This window comes from Elgaria multicarinata, chromosome 3 (genome assembly GCF_023053635.1).
Source record: "Elgaria multicarinata webbii isolate HBS135686 ecotype San Diego chromosome 3, rElgMul1.1.pri, whole genome shotgun sequence".
NCBI classification, from domain to species: domain Eukaryota; kingdom Metazoa; phylum Chordata; class Lepidosauria; order Squamata; family Anguidae; genus Elgaria; species Elgaria multicarinata.
The window spans coordinates 11,524,715-11,546,328 of record NC_086173.1 but is presented as its reverse complement, the minus strand read 5'-3'; the positions used below and the strand labels follow the sequence as shown (position 1 = coordinate 11,546,328).

The 21,614-nt window shown below is 44.2% G+C and overlaps 2 protein-coding genes across 2 annotated transcripts in view; one reads left to right on the top strand and one right to left on the bottom strand.

The window, feature by feature from the left end:
• Positions 1–19,281, top strand: part of CHCHD5 (coiled-coil-helix-coiled-coil-helix domain containing 5) — a 474,014-nt gene extending 454,733 nt beyond the window's left edge. The window contains exon 4 of the mRNA XM_063119292.1: positions 19,269–19,281. The gene's annotated coding sequence lies outside the window, so the exon portion shown is untranslated. The remainder of the gene's footprint in view (positions 1–19,268) is intronic.
• LOC134393906 (microtubule-associated proteins 1A/1B light chain 3C-like) lies at positions 5,805–20,379 on the bottom strand. Its single transcript, XM_063118936.1, has 4 exons — positions 20,328–20,379; positions 18,069–18,124; positions 16,317–16,423; positions 5,805–5,988 (listed from the first exon to the last, which is right to left on the bottom strand). The coding sequence occupies exons 1-4, from the start codon at positions 20,377–20,379 to the stop codon at positions 5,805–5,807; spliced, it is 399 nt and encodes a 132-aa protein (XP_062975006.1).
• Between the last annotated feature and the right edge of the window lie 1,235 nt (positions 20,380–21,614).

Here is a 21,614-nt window from a genome sequence, read left to right as displayed (position 1 = left end):
ATTGCTTATTCATATGCAAATATGTACAGATGCAATATTAATTAATTAATTACACTTAATTGACTGGATCTCATAGGATTAATGAATTTTGATTTATTGGATTGTGCAACAGCGTAGCTACCAACAGCTTGCAGGGCTGTTAATAATTGAAAACCCATTATGAACATCACCTAAAGCAATGGCCTGCATTTGGGCAGAGAGGACAGGTTTAGTTGCAGAATAGGTTAAGAATTGCACCCCCCTCCGAATGAAGACATGAGGCATTGCTTGGAACAAGATGGGCCGTGTTGGATCACATCAGAGTCCGATTGGATTCAGCATTCTGTTGCCACAGTAGCCAAGCATGCCTGTGGGAAGCCCACAAACAGCATCTGAGTCCAATAACAACTTCACCCCAGCAATGGTTATTGAAAGGTCTGATACTGCAAGTAATTCAGTCATTCGTGGCCAGAAGCCTTTGATTGCCTTCTCCTCCACGAATTTGTCTCATCCCCGTTTTAAGGCCATCCAAGTTGGTTGCCATTGCTGCATCTTGTGATAGCAAATTTCCATGATTTGGGGGAGGGTAAGCTTGCGAGTCACAGCGTCGTTAACTAAACAAATAGGATCTCCAGTGAACATACTGCTTAAGACTAAGTGGGGGCAAATAGAAAAGATAATATTTATTTATTTATATATTTATTATAGCACTTTCATCCTGCCCTTTAGCTAAAAAAGGGATCTCAAAGCAGCTTACAAAAAATAATTCTTAAGACAGTCCCTGTTCACAGGTTTACAATCTGAAGAAACATGTCACAACAGGAAAGGAGATTGGGAGGGAGGAAGACACAGCCTCTCAAAGATTTCCAATGGGAAAATCATCCTGACTCAAGGTGCTGGATCAACTGTTGCTCCCTAAATGGTTAACTGAGGAGGTCTCTAAGCACTCCAGCCTCATATGGTCTGGGCAGCTTTTGATTGGGGGCAGGGAGTGGTCCAAGGGGTGCTCCCTACCCCCATCCCCTTGAGATGGCCAGTGATGAGAGATAGAAGTAGGGCAAGCATCACTTCACCCTTCAGGTTGCTCACCAGGGTATCCAATCGCATCTACTCAGGTGCACACACTACCTGCCCCAGGAGAAAGCCAGCTCAAGTTTGGCTGATCTTCAAGGTGCCTGCTGATGACATCATTGTCACTGGAGGCCCAGGTGGACTCCATGGCGCAGAGTACTTGGGGCCAGCATCGGCTGATCTGCCAGCTATGGCCTTTCCTGGACAGGGACAACCTAGCCACAGTAGTGCATGTGCACTGGTGACTTCTGATTAGACTACTGCAATGCACTCTACATGGGGCTGCCCTTGAAGATGACTCGGAAGTTGCAGCTAGTGCAAAATGCAGCAGGTTGACTGCTGGCAGGTACATCTTACAAAGAATTGCACTGGTTGTCTATATGCTTCCATTCAGAATTCAATGTGTTGGTAATGACGTTTAAAGCCCTAAATGGCCTGGAACCTCAATACTTGAGGGAGTGCCTCTCCTTAAATATGCCTGCCTGAGACTTCAGATCTGTTGGAGGAGCCCTTCTCCGCATCCCACCAGCGCAACACATATGCTATGGTGGGACATGGAAGAGGGCTTTCTCTGTTGTGGCACCCCGACTGTGGAATGCCCTTCCCTTGGAGGCCCGACCAGCACCAACACTAATTTTATTCCCGTGCCAAGTGAAAACATGGCTTTTTAACAAAGCCTTTAATGATTAAATTCACCAAGTTTGTACATTGTTTTAACGGTTTTAATTGCTTTTATTGCTTTTAAATTATATACTGGTTTTAATTTGTTTTTAGCTGTATAGATTTATTGTTTTATTTTGTATGAGTTTATCTATATGCCACCCTGAGATCCTAGTGATATAGGGCAGGATGCAAATGTTTTAAATAAATAATAAATAAATAACTACTTTGCACAGGCCTCACTGCAGATTTTTCAAAAGCAAACTGCAGCTCAGGGTAGATGAATGCATCCCATTGACAGAGGATATTATGGCTGATTTCTTGGTGTGCTCCTCCCACTGGCCCAAGGCAATTCTTGATGTTGGTGTTCATCTGTCATGTAGTGGTGTCCATTTTGTTCAGGTGACATATGCTCCTCCACACTCTCTATTCTAGCATCTCAGACTGGATAGTGAGAAGCCTGGGGGCCAGAGACTTCGCCTGGTCCAGGCAATAAGAACATAAGAGCCCTGATGAATCAGTGCTACAGTTCCCACCATTGGCTATGCTAGCTAGGGAAGCAACTGGAAGGCAGAGTTTATATCACATTTCCCCATCAACGTGGCTGAACTGCAGGACATCACCATTGCAACAGCCTCCAATGATGTGTATTGTACAGAGTTGAGTTTGTATGGAATATCATCATTGACCGCTGAACCTTTGGGTAGGACAGATTATGAATGAGCCTAAACTCAGCCAATGCTATTTTCAAAATAATACCCAGTGGTGAGATCCACAGGGATGGTAAAGAAAGCTCATCAAAGGGGCCAACAACCCTATTGCTGATGCCAGTCAGCACAGACAATACTGAGCTAGATGGACTGATGGATCTGACTTGGCTTCCTATGTTCTCTCCCATTTCAAAAGGGCATGATGTGGATCAGGACTGGTGCCCTAATAACAACAGACCTAGCCAAGCATCCATGAAACTGACAAGACATCTCACCCAAGCTCGTAAGTTTCACTGGAGATTTGAGCGGGTAGGTGTGTGGGTGTGAAAAGTGGTAGTGATATAATTGGGCAGGTAATGCAAAATAAGGAAGGGGGGGAAAGAATAAGGGCTAAGCACCTTATTCTAATGCCTATGGACTAGATTGTCACCACCACATCACATTCAGTCTAGTCCATAGGCATTAGAAGATCAGTATCCAGCATGTGTGGGCGTCTTCTCCCTCAGTAATTGGAGAGGACACGATGACATTTGAAGTGAGACTATCATAATTTGTGAATGGTAGTAAAACACATTCACTGAAGGATATGTGTGGGTGGGAGAAAACTCCTGAGGGACCAAAGTGGCCGGCAATGAGCAATTTCAGCTAGAGGCTCTGCCATCGCAACGGAAGCCCACAATGGATAGAATTCTCAGTCTTCTCTTAGTAGTAGAGCTTAAGATCATCTCCTAAAGTTGACGTAAAGAAATGGAGAAAGGCCAGAAAATAAAGCATCACATATAACACTTTGTGGAATTCAGCAGCACCACAAGGCACGGTGACTGGACTGAGCTTAGATGGCCTGAAAACAAAGAAGGAGGGACCACATCACAGCAGCTCTTACGGCCAACAACTACTTCATAGAACCTTACCATGGTCAGAGACAGTATTTTTCTTGAGCAGCAGATGCTGGAGACGAGCAATAGCAGACTACCATTGGAACAACATGCCCAGTGAGCAAGTTTGCTGAGCCTCTGGCTGTCAGAAACCAAACACTCCATTAGACAGGACCTCCTCTGATCCAGAAAGCCAGGCTTTACAAAGCAACATTAGCACAGATGGGGCAGCAAGATAACAAGGCCTGCATTTCTCCCATGGAACCCCCACAACTTACTTTGATATGGCATTTGTTAATTGAGTGTAGCATTATTGATAAGAGTTTGGGTTAGGGCAGGGAAGGAAAACCTGCAGCCCTCCAAAATGTTGTTAGACTACAACTCCCATCACCCCTGATCATTTTGGATGGGGCTGGAGGGAACTTGAATCCAATGACTTCCGGAAGGCAACAGGAGTCTCCGCCCTGCCTTAAGCCAAGGAGCCTTGTGCTCAAAGCCTCTCTCAGCCATAGTTCCAGTTGGCTGATCCTATGCCAGGTACTACCTCATAAGATTGTACTGTGAGGATATCAGGAAGTGTGGCATACATGTATGGACACCACTGTGAATGCCACCAAGGAAGAGTAGGATACCAATGTATTAAATTAGTGACTGCATGGCCCTACAGGGCATGAGTGTTTAACCAGCAAAGGGAAGTGCTTTAAGAATCCCAGTTAGAACAGGTCTCAATGGGGGAATGCTCCCCCCACCAAAAAAATGGGATAGAAATCAGGAGTGGGAACTTGTACTTTTAAAGGAAGAAGGTTGCCAACCAAGTGGCTAATATAGGGGTGGATGCTCTTGGGTCCCTCCCACCTACCAATTCTCTACTGCAAATGCCAACCCCTTTCCAGGGCAATAAAGAGTGCTTAGCAGGGCTCCAAAACCAGAAGCAAGTCGAAAATGGTTGACCAAGGGAATGGTTTAATCTACCCTTCCTTGACACAGTGCCTTCCAGTCTCTCATCATCCCAGCCAACATGACCATTGGTGGTCATGTTGGGTTGGAGATGATAGAAGTTGTAGTCAGACACATCTGAGGGACACCAGGTCATGGAAGATGAGCTTAAACACTCGTGCATGCAAGAACTGTCACAGCAAATGCTCCCTTGCCCCACAATCTTAGCATTTTTAGGTAGGGATGTCAGAGACCAGATCTACACCAAACAGGATATAATACTTTGAAAGCAGTTTGAAAATGGTATGTGGAGTGTGTCCTGGGCCCAACAGTTGTGGAGTGTGTCCTGGCCCCACAGAATTCCCTAACCGATTCAAATGAGTTTCAATTTCTTTAAATCCAACCTGCAGATACCACAGGGGACCAGCCCTTTCTTAGTCTCATGGACATGCAGACCAGGTGTTTAAAAACTTTTTTTGGTGGGGGATTTACACAAATTTACATTTGCACATGTTTGCATTAGTACTAAAACGAGTCAACACAAATACAAAATTCTGGTTAAAAAAAGAAAAATCCGATTCAGACATTGATGTGTGGATGAAGGAACAAATGATGCAGGACAATCTGTGAAGCAACCTGTACATCCCTTGTTATGGGTTGGAGAACACATGTTTACTGGTGTAATATGTTGCACTGCCTTATGATTATGGGACATAGCCACATGTAGCACCCACAATAGCCCTCTCTATTCTATACCAAGGTATGTATGTGTGTGCGTGTGTGTGTGTGTGTGTGTGTTTGCTCTTGGAAGGATTTATTCTAATCCCTCTTATCTAATGCCACTTCAGACTCCAGCAAAGTCTCAAGGGCCTTTGTATTTCCTTATGATGGAGATCGGGCCATCTTCACTCTGCCCTTTGAAAAGGTAATAGACTGAATGGCTCAGTCTCTTTATTATCACTCATTCCACCTGGGGGAAGGAAAAATAATAATCAGAGAGGCTTACTCAGATCAGATGAGTGCAATTGTGCCCATTTATTTCTTTATTGTAATCTCAAGGGAAAAGTCTTTAAAAAAGAAGTAACAACAGAGTTGCAGTAACCAAACAGCCGTGCAGTTAGAATTTCCACTAGTGGAACTCTCCAAAACCCCATTAGGCCAATCGGCTTTGTTAATTTTTTATTTTCTTTTAAAAAAAATCCAGACAAGGCTCTTTGTGAAAATCATGAAGTGAGGCTCTTTGTATATAAAAAACACACAGGAACAATAGTTAAAATGAATAAGCTGGCAGTGGATTAAAGTAATGACCCTGTGGAGTTGGTAAGGAAACCCATGACCTCTGAAACACCACATCATCCTGGAGTCTTTTCAGACAGATATAAATGCAAGGTAGTTAACTTGCCTTAGGTGTAAAGCTGTAGAAGCAGAGCCTGGCCTACTGTGAAAGATACTCGCCCATGCCACTCTCGCACAAAAGCATTTTTTTTTTAAAAAAAAGTCCTTGGTGGGAGGATAACTATGCCTCACAAGGATGGTGGATTGCAGGACTGTTCAGACCTTCTCCAGTTCAGCTTCATTGGCCTTTGAAACCATCACCCTTGCCGAACATCTCTTGAGAAGCATAGGTCATATATAGGAAGCCATCTTCATCCTTGTTGTCATGGTAGATCTCCAAAATAGTCAAGCTCAGGCAGGGCATGCTCTTGTTGTTCACCAACAGGTAGAAAGCTTGGGTGGCATTGAGGGATAGACGGGATCTGGAGAAGAGAAAAAAGAAGCGTTAAGATGAGATCATAGAATAGTAGAGCACGAAGGGGCCTATAAGGCCATAGAGTCTAAACCCTGCTGAATGCAGGAATCTACCTCAAAGCATCCCTGACAGATGATTGTCCAGCTGCATCTTGAAAGACTCTAAGTGTGGGAGAGCCCATGATCTCCCTAGGTCATTGTATCGTTGTCATACTGCTCTTGCAGTCAGGAAGTTTTTTCTGATGTCCAGATGGAATCTGGCTTCCTGTAACTTGAGCCCATTATTCTGTGTCCTGCACTCTGGGATGATCGAGAAGACATCCTGGCCCTCCTCTGTGTGACAACCTTTCAAGTATTTGAGGAGTGCTATCATGTCTCCCCTCAGTCTTCTCCAGGCTAAACATGCCCAGTTCTTTCAGTCTCTCTTCATAGGGCTTTGTTTCAAGACCCCTGCTCATCCTCGTTGCCCTCCTCTGAACCACCTCCAGCTTGTCCACAACTTTCTTGAAGTGTGGTGCCCAGAACTGGATGCAATACTCAAGATGAGGCCTAGCCAGGGCTGAAGACAGGGGAACCAGTGCCTCTTGTGATTTGGAAGCTATACTTCTATAACTTCTCTCCAGATCAATTGGAGAGAAGTGGGTTGGTTGCATCTAATTACACCAGGGCAGGCAAAAGTTAAGAACTTAAGTAGAGCCCTGCTGGATCAGACCAACAGTCCATCTAGTCCAGCATTCTGTTCACACAGTGGGCAACCAGCTGTTGACCAGGAACCCACAAGCAGGACATAGGTGCAACAGCACTTTCCTACCAACATTCGTCATACCTCCTCTGATACTGGAGGTAGCATATAGCCATCAGGACTAGTAGCCTTTGACCCTGTTCAGTTGACATGCTAAGCCATGGTGGTTAAGCATTTTGAACTAAACATCATGGCTTAGCAGGTCATGTGAACCATGGCTTAGCATGTTGTGTGATCCATTCCTAACATAGAATCATAGAATAGCAGAGTTGGAAGGGGCCTACAAGGCCATCGAGTCCAACCCCCTGCTCAATGCAGGAATCCACCCTAAAGCATCCCTGACAGATGCTTGTCCAGCTATCTCTTGAATGCCTCTAGTGCGGGAGAGCCCACAACCTCCCTAGGAAACTGATTCCATTGTCGCACTGCTCTAACAGTCAGGAAGTTTTTCCTGATGTCCAGCTGGAATCTGGTTTCCTTTAACTTGAGCCCATTATTCCGTGTCCTGCGCTCTGGGAGGATCGAGAAGAGATCCTGGCCCTCCTCTGTGTGACAACCTTTTAAGTATTTGAAGAGTGCTATCACGTCTCCCCTCAATCTTCTCTTCTCCAGGCTAAACATGCCCAGTTCTTTCAGTCTCTCTTCATAGGGCTTTGTTTCTAGACCTTTGATCATCCTGGTTGCCCTCCTCTGAACACGCTCCAGCTTGTCTGCGTCCTTCTTGAATTGTGGAGCCCAGAACTGGACACAATACTCTAGATGAGGCCTAACCAGGGCCGAATAGAGAGAAACCAGTACCTCACGTGATTTGGAAGCTATACTTCTATTAATGCAGCCCAAAATAGCATTTGCCTTTCTTGCAGCCATATCGCACTGTTGGCTCATATTCAGCTTGTGATCTACAACAATTCCAAGATCCTTCTCGTTTGTAGTATTGCTGAGCCAAGTATCCCCCCATCTTGTAACTGTGCATTTGGTTTCTATTTCCTAAATGTAGAACTTGGCATTTATCCCTATTAAATTTCATCCTGTTGTTTTCAGCCCAGCACTCCAGCCTATCAAGATCACTTTGAAGTTTGTTTCTGTCTTCCAGGGTATTAGCTATCCCACCCAATTTTGTGTCATCTGCAAATTTGATAAGCGTTCACTGTACCTCCTCGTCCAAATCATTAATAAAAATGTTGAAGAGCACTGGGCCCAGGACTGAGCCCTGCGTACCCCACTCGTTGCCTCCCCCCAGTTTGAGAAGGTTCCATTGATAAGTACTCTTTGAATCCGATTCTGTAGCCAACTGTGAATCCACCTAATAGTTGTTCCATCTAGCCCACTTTTAGCTAGTTTGTTAATCAGAATGTCATGTAGTACTTTGTCAAAAGCTTTGCTGAAGTCAAGATATATGACGTCCACAGCATTCCCACAGTCCACAAGGGAGGTTACCTTATCAAAAAATGAGATCAAATTTGTCTGACAGGACTTGTTCTTGACAAATCCATGTTGGCTTCTAGTGATCACTGCATTGATTTCAAGGTGTTTGCAGATTGACTTCTTTATAATCTGCTCCAGAATTTTCCCAGGGATGGATGTCAGACTGACTGGTCTGTAGTTCCCAGGTTCCTCCTTTTTGCCCTTTTTGAAGATAGGGACAATGTTAGCCCTCCTCCAGTCATCTGTCACCTCACCCGTCTTCCATGATTTTGCAAAGATAATAGACAAGGTTCTGAGAGTTCTTCCGCTAGCTCCTTCATTACTCTAGGATGCAGTTTATCGGGCCCTGGAGATTTGAACTCATTCAAGGAAATTTGGTGTTCTTTGACCATTTGTTTATCAATCTCAAACTGTAATCCTGCCCCCTCAACTTCTGCTTCACTTTTTCTAGGGGGGTCATAGACCTGCTTTTGGGAGAAGACTGAGGCAAAGTAGGAATTGAGCACTTCAGCCTTTTCTTTGTCATCTGTTATGAATTTGCCATCCTCATTAAGCAGTTGAACCACCATTTCTTTCCTCTGTCTTTTACTACTCACATATCTGAAGAAAGCCTTTTTATTGCTTTTAGCATCCCTCGCTAATCTCAGCTCATTCACAGCTTTAGCCTTCCTGACGCCATTTCGGCACTTCTGCGCCACCTGTCTGTACTCTTCTTTTGTAGCCTGGCCTTTCTTCCACTTCCTATATGTATCCCTTTTTGTTTTCAGGTCATCTCTAAGCTTTTTGTGGATATAACCATAGTTTATATAACCATGGTTTAAACATGCTTACTAACCATTTGCTGCAAAAGGGTTAGTGGCTTAACCAAGGCTTCCCATGTCATCTGAACAGGGCCATTGATAGCCTTATCCTCCATGAATTTGTCCAGTTCCCTTTTAATGCTATCCAAATTGGTAGATCAGCATCTGTTGTGCCATAAATGTCAATATCAGTCAAGTCTTGCCAACTACAACACTACGTTTTGGAGTGGGATTTGATTTTGAAAGGGCTGAACCCTCTTCTGATACAGAAAACAAACTCCTAGGCTCAGGGTGTGTTCCAAGGCACCCTGCTCCTTTAACCAAAGTATATGTCTTTTGCATCTGGCTTTGGCTGGTGGATCTTGGGGTTCTAGTGGAAAAGTAGATCTAACAAGACTGAAGTCTACTCACCCCCATACTAGACTGTGGCCACAAGGGGCTTGCTAAAATGTAAGGATTAGATCATGTACTGGTAGGCTGAGTAGGGCTGTGCTCCGCTCCGTTTCAGATCTCCGAATCTGGAGCAGAACGACCCAATCCGGGTCCACTAAATTTGGATCCAGATTGGGTCTAGGGAGCTCCAGGTCGAAGCAAAGTGGTTCACTTCACTTTGGATTGCTTCGCCTCGATCTGGAGCTCTGGCCGCCATTTTGAATGTTTTTTTTTTTGTATTTTATTATATTGGGCGAAAAAATGCCTATAACTTCTTTATTTTTAAAGATAGAGCCCTGAAAATTACTGAGCTTAGAGATTGCTCATTGGGGGTCATTTGTGTAGATTTTAAGAAATATCTGTTCAGCAGTTGGGTTACAATGAATTTTTATTTAATGGGTAAAAGCAGGAGGGGGAAATAAGCTTTTTTTTGGCATTGATAGACAGCTTCATCTCCCAATCGTGCTGAGTGATCACCCCATGTAAATCATCCTCCAATCCCAATGTTGGATGGGGGGAGGACTAAGCCAGAGGCATACAGAGACACTTTTCTTTCTTTGTCTTTGGGTAGGACTTTGGTCAGTGAGGAGTGGATTGGCAAAACACTAGCCCGAGCAAACTCACACAACCTTGCATTGCTCCAGTAATGTAACCCACTAACCAATCTTTTATTATTATTATTATTATTATTATTATTATTATTTATTTATTTATTTATATAGCACCATCAGTGTACATGGTGCTGTACAGAGTAAAACAGTAAATAGCAAGACCCTGCCGCATAGGCTTACATTCTAATAAAATCATAATAAAACAATAAGGAGGGGAAGAGAATGCACCAAACAGGCACAGGGTAGGGTAAACAGGCACTGGGTAGGGTAAAACTAACAGTATAAAGTCAGAACAAAATCAAGATTTAAAAGCTTTAGGAAAAAGAAAAGTTTTTAGCTGAGCTTTAAAAGCTGCGGTTGAACTTGTAGTTCTCAAATGTTCTGGAAGAGTGTTCCAGGCATAAGGGGCAGCAGAAGAAAATGGACGAAGCCGAGCAAGGGAAGTAGAGACCCTTGGGCAGGCGAGAAACATAGCATCAGAGGAGCGAAGAGCATGAGCTGGGCAATAGTGTGAGTTGAGAGAGGAGAGATAGGAAGGAGCTAGACAGTGAAAAGCTTTGTAGGTCAACAGGAGAAGTTTATATTGGATTCTGAAGTGAATTGGAAGCCAATGAAGAGATTTCAGCAGTGGAGTTACATGGTCAGAGCGGCGAGCCAAGAAGATGATCTTAGCAGCAGAGTGGTGAACAGAAACCAACGGACTGATGTGAGAAGAAGGAAGGCCAGTGAGAAGAAGGTTGCAGTAGTCCAACCGAGAAATAACCAATGCATGAACAAGAGTCTTGGCAGAAGAGACAGACAAAAATGGTCGAATCCTGGCAATATTATACAGGAAAAAATGACAGGATTTAGCTACTGCCTCAATATGAGGAATAAAGGAGAGCGAGGAATCAAATATAAAGCCAAGACTACGAGCTTCCTTGACTGGAGTAAGTGTAACATCATTGACAGTAAGAGAGAAAGAGAAATGAGGAGAAGGTTTAGGAGGAAAAACAAGCAATTCAGTCTTTGCCATATTAAGTTTCAAACGACGATGAAGCAACCAAGCTGAGATATCTGAAAGACATGCCGAGATACGATCGTGAACATCAGGAGAAAGATCCGGAGATGAAAGATATAATTGTGTATCATCGGCATACAGATGATATTGGAGGCCATGGGCAACATGTATAAAGAAAACAACAACGGACAAAGCACCGAGCCTTGGGGAACCCCTACTGAAAGGGGAAGAAGACGAGCTGCCATTAGCCAACACGCTAAAAGAGCGACCCGCTAGATAGGAGGCAAACCAGTTATAGACAGAGCCACAAAATCCAAGGTCATGAAGGGAATCTAAAAGACGATCATGATCAACCGTGTCAAAGGCTGCAGTTAGATCAAGGAGAATAAGAACGGAATAATGGCCTTTAGACTTGGCAGTAAGAAGATCGTTGGTAATCTTAGTAAGGGCTGTCTCAGTGGAATGCAAAGGACGGAATCCAGATTGAAAAGGATCCAGAGCAGAGTTACTAGAAAGAAAATCAAGACAATGAGAGTAGACCACACGCTCCAGGATCTTTGAAACAAACGGCAACAAAGAGACAGGTCGGTAGTTAGACAGAGATAGCCTATCAAGAGTAGGTTTCTTGAGAATAGGAGAGACTGTAGCATGTTTAAAAGCAGAAGGAAATGAACCAGAGGACAGAGAAAAATTAATAATATGAAGCAAGGAAGGGAGGATAGCAGGGATAAGATTAATAAAGACGCAAGAAGGAATCGGATCACGAGAACAAGTGGAGGGCTTCGAAGAGCGCAGTATTGTAGACAGTTCATCAGCTGAGACTGAAGGAAATGCAGAGAAATTTGCAGGAGGAACTGACAGATGAGGAAAAGGAACTGGAAGAGGAGCAGAGCTGTCCAGATCAGAGCGAATAGTTTGGATTTTAGCATTGAAAAAAGAGGCAAAGTTATTGGCAGACAGAGAGGTGGGGAGAGATGGTGAATTAGGCTTCAGAAGAGAATTGAAGGACGCAAAGAGCCGCTGAGGATGCCTAGCATTTGACTGGATCAACGTTGAGTAATACTGCTGTTTGGCCAATGAAATGGCAGAAGAGAAAGAGGAGAGTACAAATTTGTAATGGATAAAGTCCGCCCAGTCCCTGGTCCTACGCCAAAGGCGTTCAGCTGCCCGGGAACAAGAGCGAAGGTAGCGGAGGAAAGAGGTGAGCCACGGTTGGGGTTGAGAAGGGCGAACTATCCGAGTTGTAGATGGAGCAAGATTATCAAGAGTTGAAGATAAGGAGGAATTAAAGAAGGAGACAGCTGAGTCCAAGGAGACAGCTGAAAAGACAGAAGGAAGAGAGGAGGCTAGAGACTGAGAAAAAGCCTCATAATTGATAAAAGATAGGTAACACAGCACTGCAAGGTAACCACAATAGCCTTGGTGGAAAACTGGATAGCAGTGGTGGCAAAGTGGATGATGTCCTGTACAGCATGTCCATTGTTGGAAAGTGGACATGCCCAGTGCCCTTGAGGACACATCAGAACCCTCAAAAGGGGAAACAGTGGACTGTGCCACTGTAGTCTACCTCCTGGTGAGGCGGGACAACAGGACAGGCTGACAGTAAAAGTGCAGTCAATGAGTTGCATGAGTTGATGCATCAGGTGGCTTCTCAAAGCCAGGAACCTAGACAGGAGCACCCAAAGGACTGGGAGGTAGACTACAGTGGCACAGTCCACTGTTTCCCCTTTTGAGGGTTTTGACGTGTCCTCAAGGGCAGTGGGCAGTGGGCACCGGGCACGTCCACTTTCCAATACTGGAAATGAAGTCAGGCAGGCTTTTCATTCTAATTCTACTTCTTGTTGTGATTATTATTCTTATTATTTAATAATGGCTGTGTTTACAGTGTAGTCAATCTGAAGCAAGGAACACAAAGCTTTACTGTTGTCCAGCTAGCCTCCTATTATTTATGGGATGCAAAAGGCATCTCTCTGTGCTGTTCCCGCCTCACAGGGTTGTTTTGTGTTTCTGGCTTTGAATTGCCTGGAAACAATCCTTGGCTCACTTACTTGTGTCCGCAGAGCTGTCTGCTTTCTGCCCAGCTACCCGCCTCCCTGGGTTCCTGCATTGTGGGTTAGCCACATCTGGTGGGATTTACCCATGGATGTATTGCTTACTTGTGCATTGTGTAGCATCTACCTGCCGGCCTCCTCCACCTCTTTACCTGCCTCTGCCTGGGTGCCGTCATTGTGGGGTAGTGGGATCTGCTGGGACTTACTTCCCCAGAGATCTATGGCTTACTCGTACATCGTGTAGCTCCTCGCTTCCTGCCTCTCTGCCCTCCTGGTGCCAGGGAGATGTAGATGGGCTAGGTGGGTCAACCCCATAAGCCTCTTGTATGCTTGCTCCCAGTGCTTCAGGGGCATAACCGCCTGCTGCCTCTCCTCCTGTGCCTGCTTCAGAGGGCTGGTTTGTACGTGTCTTGCTTTGACTCAGGGCATTAGTCCTTCCTCGTCATGAAAAGGCAGCTGCATTTTGTATGTGCTGCTTCCATGATCAATGAATCCTCTGCCACAATGTAGTCTCATCATCCTCATTATTAGTATTGTTATTATTACAATTATTGGCTAGGCATACCCTGGAGTGTGTGAACTCCGACGGACCCTGAAAGGATAGTCTATTCAACGGCATCTCTGTTTGATGTTTGTGCATCTTGAAAAACAAACATGTTATAGCACTTTGAAATGAGTGGAAGGCATGAAAAAGATTATGTTTTTAGAAAGTATTGAGACACAAGCGTAGCAACGCAAGGTCTGAGTTGTTTCTCACATGCTGTATGCTCACCCTGTTTAATATTTCTATCTTGAAGTTCCCTGTGTTCATTTTTGAAGTGGTTAACCTGAGAGAAAGATTCTGATTTAGGTTTAACTTTAAAAATTCCCCCCAAATCAGGGCATGATCTGATTTCCTTCAAAGTGGCCATTGCTAAGGCCCTATGTGAAAGCTATCATGGTGCCCAGTTACATGTGGGGATCTTGAAAAACTACGGAGGTAACTGCATTTCTGTAAATGGAGGGAAATCTTTTAAAAATTCCCCCCAAATCAGGGGATGATCCCATTTCCTTCAAAGTGGATATGACTAAGGATCTTTTTTAGAAGCTACCATGGTGCCCATTTTCATGTTTCTAACTTGAAAACTAAAAAAGTTATAGGCGTTTTACATTTGCAATGGAAGTCTATGTGGGGAAAGCGGAGCTCCAGATCCATAGCAGAGCGGAGCAGAGCCAGATCGATGTGAAGTGGAGTGGACCCAATCCAGAAGGTCTGGATTGGGATCCAGAGCAGAGCGAGGGGTCCGTGCACAGCCCTAAGGCTAAGTATATTGACCAGAGGAGACGTGATTCTGATGTCGGTGGGGCTTTGAATCCACTCTGGGTCAGAGTCAACTCTAAAGGAGCTATCAAAGGTGCTGGACCCATTTTGGGGATTATGTTCAGGAGTTTGGGTAGTTCCTTTACAGTTCTGACTGAAACCCAAAGCCTATTCACAGCTGCACTGATATTGGAACCACCAGTCTCCACTGATATTGATGTTTACAACACAGCATCTACGTTGTGCTGCACCATATACTAGCCTTGTTTCAAATGCAGGAGGTTTGAAATTGGTTGCATCAAGTGGCAACTTGCATATGTGAGCAGGCTGTTGCAAGGCCCCATGGACAGATTTTGCTTCCCCTCAAATGTAATACCCTTTAATGCAGCCTCAAGGCCACACAATCTTCTGCAAATCATCAAACGATATACATGAACATCTGAACTAGTTCTCTGTTACTGTCACACATCATGAAATTACCTCTATTTGGTAATAGGGGTCAGGGAAAAGGGAGAAAGAGGGAGAGAGAGAAATGGACAAAAGTTACTGGATTTCATATTTAATATCCTGAATTTTGACTAAAGGTATCTGGTTTCTAAAATCACATAATGCTGTCTCTAAATCAGACTTCTTTTCCCCCCTGAATGGCAACATCAGGACCTTTAAAAGGCTGTAGGTTTCTAACCATCATGAATAGGGGAATGTTGCAGAGCACATGAACAGTTTTTGCTGAAGCTAATTATCTGTTTAGGGAGAAGAGCTATATGGCACTTTACTCAAAGTCAATCTTGGTCTATGCTAAGGCCACCCAACCTTGAAGCTATTGGTCAAGTCAACCCTCTTTTCACAGGAACAGGATTCCACAGATCCCATCCTCTGACCACGTATAGGCAAAATACACGGGCACAGTAGGCTTTTGTCTATTGCCAGCTGAAGTTAAAGAAAATTTCCATAATATCAGTGTATCAGAGCCAAAAACAACACTCTCTCCCCCACACCACTCCATCCCAATTCCTGCATCACATGAAAAATTCTTCCTATCTCAAAGCAGGGATGTATGAATCTGTCACTTTAGGTTTCTCTAATTTTCTCATGTTCAGTTACTACTGAACTTTGAGATTATTATTTTTTTAAAAAAAAAGTTGGCATGAAACTTCATTGAGAGTCAGTGTCATGTGGTGATTAGATTGTTGGACTGGACTTGGGAGATCTGGGTTCTAGTCTTCACTCAGCCATGAAGCTCACTGGGTGTCTTTGGTCCAGCCACAACTTCTCACTGTGTGACATTGGGACAGCCATGGACTCTCAGCCTAACCTACCTCACAGGGTTATTGTGAGGATAAAATGGAAAGAAGGATGACTGCATAAGCCACTTTTGGTTCCTTGCAAGAGGGGGAAAAGGTGGTATATATAATTTTATTTATTTAATTTATGTATTTCTTATTGTTTATCTAATCAATTTAAATACTACTTACCATATCAAAAGGTATCTCTAAGAGGTTTGCAGAAACAGAGATTAAAAGACATCACAATAAATACAAAAAACCCTAATCAGTTAAAAAGTGTAAACTGTTTAAACAAAGCCAAAAGCACGGTAATGAATAAGCAGCCCAATCGTTCAGGCATAAGCTCAATGAATGGATGCACGCAAAACCATGGGAACCCCAATGGACACATTTTTGTGTGCATTTCTTCCAATACATGCATTCTGCACACAATTTTGCCTAATCTATACATTCTTTTCCTAGCATTTCTCCTAATACAAATGTATTTTTGGACATTTGTTTTGCTAATATATGCAGCCATGTGTGCACTTCTCCCTTATGTGCCCATTTTTATGTGCACTTTTTCGAGTGGAGACTTCCAGTGCAAAATTCAGAGAAATGCATATTTCAAAGCATAACAGAGTATTGGTACGAAAGTGTGAAATTATGTTTGCATTAAAATGCAAAGCAAGCCTTTCCCCCATCCCTACCTCAGAGTGAAGATAAATTGAGACATGGATAGATCCTGCGAAACCAAGAACTTGATCCGGTCCAACTGGGGGAGAGCCTTCTCCTTCCAGTAACGCTCCACCACCACCTTGAAAGTGAGGAAGCATAGAACAGTTGGAAGGCATGGAATGGAAGTCCCACTACAACCTGGGCCCTCCAGATGTTTTAGCTCTGCAACCAGTCTTGTACACTATTCCACCATGATTTGGTTGGTGAAGGCCTAACTGTGGCCCACTTCAAGTCAACAACAGAAGTTCTTTATTGTGCCTTAGCAAATTGCCATTGTACACAAACACAGAATAAAGTGGCCCACTTCAGAAGCAATGCTAAATCACAGTTTAGTGCTATGAGGATGACCCTGTCAGAACTTACTTCCTCTCCTCTCCTGTGATGTGCTTCAAAGGAGGAGATCAGAAGCATCATCTTTGAAGTTCATATTAACCATGGTTTGTTATTACACCCAACAAGGACAAACTGTGGTTTATTAACACAAGCTATGGTTTCTGATCCTGGCTTATTCCAATAAAACAGTTTCGTCAATCTAGGTCCCTCCAGATGTTTTGGCCTACAACTCCTATCAGCCCCAGTCAGTATGGCCAATGATCAAGGGTAATGGGAGTTCATTTATTTATTTATTTATTTATTTTGAGTTGTGGCCCAAAACGTCTGCAAGAAACCTGTTTGGAGGAAGGCTGAGCTACTAGATAAGGAGACCTGTCCCTGTAACCTGCCAGAAAGAATGGGAACTTGTCTGAGAACCAGACAGACAGTGCTCCAGGTTTTTCAGGGGAACAGTATGGTGTAGTAGAGTGGTTAGAGTGTTGGACAGGGACTCGGGGGGGATTCGGGTTACTCAGCCATAAAGCTCATTGGGTGATTTCGGGCCAGTCACAGACTCTCAGTCTAACCTATCTGATAGTAGAGGAAGATCATGTATGCTGCCTTGGGCTTTTTTGAGGAAAAGATGGGATGTAAATGAAATAAATAAATAAACAAAATGAACAGATAATAGAGTGGCCATTCACTGAGTGGATACATGCAAGAACCATGGGAGTCTCAAGCTTGGACTCTCAAGCTTGTTACTCCCAGAGTGATTTGTATAAGGGTTAGGGATGGCTCAATAAGTATGGGTCTTGAGAATTTAACAAAGCTTGGGTTCAGCCGCTTCATGTGAACAGGGAAGAACATGCAGGTCCAAAAATGCCACTTCCCCTTAGTAGGGGTAGAAGTGCATATATTTTGAACCCAGGACCAAGTGTATACAAGTCAAGAAGCGGGGCTGGGGATGATCACTGCCCAGGACAGGGGTGGGGAATGCAGGAGAGGGCCTTCTGAGTGGCTGCTCCAGAGTCTGGAACTCCTTTCCCAGGGAAGCTAGACTGGCTCTCTCCCTTCTATGCTTCCGCAGGCAGGAAAAAAAAAACTTTGTTGTTCTGGCAGGCCTTTGGGGAATAGTCTGGACCTCTACTTATGCATTATTTACGTGTTGATTTTTTAAAATTGTTATTTGTATTGATGGGATACCATTGGGAGGGCCAGGGGAGGAAATGCCACATTGACTTCTACTCAACTCTATGACAGCCCACAGTCACACAGCGGTGGAGTTACAACATGTTGTGTGGGGAGTGCCCCCTAAAAACTCAACCATTGAGTGGAGTTTTCACACTGCATTGACTAACGTGTTGTCTGAACTGAGCCTCAGTCTTTCTACCAGGAAATAAAGGGTGTTTTACCGGAATCTTGTTTGGAAACTTTTCCCGAATTTCAGTTGCTTCATGCATCCGAGTTTCTAGAAATAAGGAAAAGACAGACATCGGAAGTCAGAAAGAACTGAGGACGTTTCAACCCACAAGAGACCATCACTGTCAAACCCCACTTTTCTCCCAATATGGAATTTACCAGAATATGCTTTGCATGGCTGGCTGGGGCATGCTACAAACTGTATGACTTTTTCTGTCTGAACATGCATAGGACTGCCTCTTAAATAGTTACCTGCAACTGACGGATCTCCCAGAAATCACCTCTTCCCAAGGGACCCTCAGAATCAGCAGATTTTACCATGTAACCAAGACAGAGGGATGCGACAACCAAGACAACCATCTGTCAGGGATGCTTCAGGGTGGATTCCTGCATTGAGCAGGGGGTTGGACTCGATGGCCTTGTAGGCCCCTTCCAACTCTGCTATTCTATGATTCTATGAAAGGACTTTGTCTGGAACCGAAAAGACTTATGCAGGTGCCAGGTGAACCTCTTTGGGGAGCTTATTCCACAAGTGCAGTGCCATCACTGAGAAGACCCTCTCTCTTGTAGCCACCCTCCTAGCTTCCTTTGGAGGAAGGAAGCCCTCTGCATGGAGGTTTGGGAGGCAGGGTTCACACATGGAGAGAATTGAAGTGTTTGATCCTCATGGTCACCTGCTACTCCCCTGTCTCTGCCATGAATAAAGGAATTCTGTTGAGATCTTTGGCTTCCGGAACATTGACAGTCCTGTTGCCTGGGTGGTAACATCAACAGAAGGGATGGATCCATTTCACAGGGAGAGATTGTCCACTGGGAGAGCAAAGCAGCTGAGGAAGCAGGGTGTCTCTAGCAACGTAGGCACCTGATGAAAGTTTTTGGGGAGTCTATTACATAAGTGGGGTGCCACCACTGAGAAGACCCTCTCTCTTGTAGCCATCTGTAGAGCTTCCTTCAGTGCAGGCACCTGGAGAAGCACCTCTGAAGATGACTTAAGGCTCCAAGCAGGTACATAGGGGATGAGACTATGACCAGCTTGTTAAATAAAAGGTCATAGCAGAAAGGGAGCAGGCAGGCCCTTACAAGTCAGAAGGAGCTGGGAATGCCACAATTTCCCTAGCAAGATTCCTGTGCCTTTATCAGCTTAATAGGCAAAAATTCAACTGGAGTAGCCCTTCCAGTATAGAACTAGAAAGTTCAGTAGGGTGACCATATGAAAAGGAGGACAGGGCTCCTGTATCTTTAACAGTTGTTTAGAAGATGGAATTTCAGCAGGTATCATTTGTATGCATGCAGCACCTGGTGAAATTCCCTCTTCATCACAACAGTTAAAGCTGCAGGAGCCCTGCCCTCTTTTGTAGAGTGACCAGATACAAAAGAGGGCAAGGCTCCTGTACCTTTAACTGTTTTGTTGAAGAGGGAATTTCACCAGTTGCTGCATGCATACGAATAATACCTGCTAAAATTCCCTCTTCTATGCAACTGTTAAAGACACAGGAGCCCTGTCCTCCTTTTCATATGATCACCCTTCATATGATCACCCCCATTATTTTTATATACCATGCTGATGATATGAGAGCCAGTGTGGTGTAGCCATTAGAGTTCTGGACTAGGAATGGAGAAACACACATTCAAACCCCCAGCTTGCCACAAAGCTCAGTGGGTGACCCAGGGACAATCACTGCCTTTCAATCCAACCCACCTCACAGGGTTGATGTGAGGATAAAAAGCAGGTGGTGGAGATAAAAGTACCAGGAATGCCACCCGGAGCTCCTTGAAGTTAAGACAGATTAGAAGTATCACACTGGAGCTCAGGAGGCCCATCTGGGGCCAATCTACACCAAGCAGGATATAACACTTTTAAAACGTTATGAAAATGGTATATGTAATGTGTCCTGGGCCTGAACAGTTGCCATAACCCTTATAAACCGTTATAAGCAGTAGTGTAGATCCTGCCCAGTAGAAAGGTAGCAGCTCTAGGAAGGCAAGAGAAGCCGGAGAGAAAGTATGGGAAGCAATTGAAAAGCAGGGCACTTTGGAAGAGTGGGGAGGAGAACTGAAAGGAGAAAAAGAAGTCAACAACAGTGGAAGAATGGAAGGCTAAAAAGGCAATAAGTAGGAGTTGGAGGAAGATCTAGCTTAGACAGAGAGAGCCAGAATGATGCAAGTAGAAAGTTAGGCACTCCAATATATGATCCAGAATTACACTGCCACTCTTCCCCACATCATCTAGCCCAGTTCCCTAGTTCATTTACCTAAACTTTTCCTCTGCTTGAAAGGGCGACTGTCACTCTCACTTCTCTGCATCTTGGAAAGGGCTGAAAAGCCAGGCTTCCCAATTCCCTTCCTCCCTCTGAGCACAGGTTGACAAGAAATACCATAACTCCCCCACTCCCCTGCTCCTGTTTGATATAAGGCTGAGCAGCTCACCTGGTCAGGTCCATGGGTGGAGCCTTCCAGAATGACTCTCACCTGCTTGTGGAACTGAAGATAGCGAAGTACTGTCGTGGGAACCAGGTGAGTCCCTGCAGTAGCACAAAGCATCTCTGGGTGAACTTTTCCTGTATGTGCCACATTGCGTACCAGCTGTCTCTTTCTTCAGGCAACAGCCCCTGTTTTCTGGTACCTCTTTCTTGTAAAACACCACTTATATTTTGCCTTGGGACAGCCTTCCCCAACCTGAAGCCTTCAAGGGGGTTTGGACTATAGCTCCTAGCATTCCTCCCTGTTTGCCAAGATGGGAGTTGAAGTCCCAAAGCCCTGGCAGACACCATATGGGGGAAAACCTGCCTTAAGAGGGTGGTCAGGAGTTCCAATAATAATAATAATAATAATAATAATAATAATAATAATAATAATAATAATAAAAATTTGAACACAGGCATCTGGTTTGCTGCTCCGTGAACTGAATGCTCGACTTGATAGAATCATAGAATAGCAGAGTTGGAAGGGGCCTACAAGGCCATCGAGTCCAACCCCCTGCTCAATGTCCTCAATAGGCCTTTGTTCTGACTCAACAAGGCTGTTCTGATGTTCTTAACTTTCAGCTCTTTACTTTTCGTCAGGTCTTCAGAAGTGAAATATAGGTGGATGGGAAGAAAGGGGTTGAATCTTGAATCTAGTGCAATGCAGATAGTTAGTACACCCAAAGCCTAAATACTCACCGCTTTCCAACCCATCTTCCCAGAGAGTACATGGCTGATGCTGACTGCTGTGTTTGGATTGTGGCTTGCAACTGTTCTGCAATATATACAAACACATTTACATGTGTGGGTTTAGTGCTTCCGACTGTGGTTTTACAGAAGTATGTTCCACTGAATCAAGTGAGACACACTTCTGAGTAAACATGCAGAGGATTTGAGTGTGCTCCTTTGCACAGTTACATGAGAATCAAGCCCAATCAGATTTATTTATTTATTTTATTTATTTATTTATTACATTTATATACCACCCCACAGCCGAAGCTCTCTGGGTGGTTTACAACATTAAAAATAGTAAACATTAAAAGTATACAATTTTTTTTTTAAAAAAACCATAAAAAC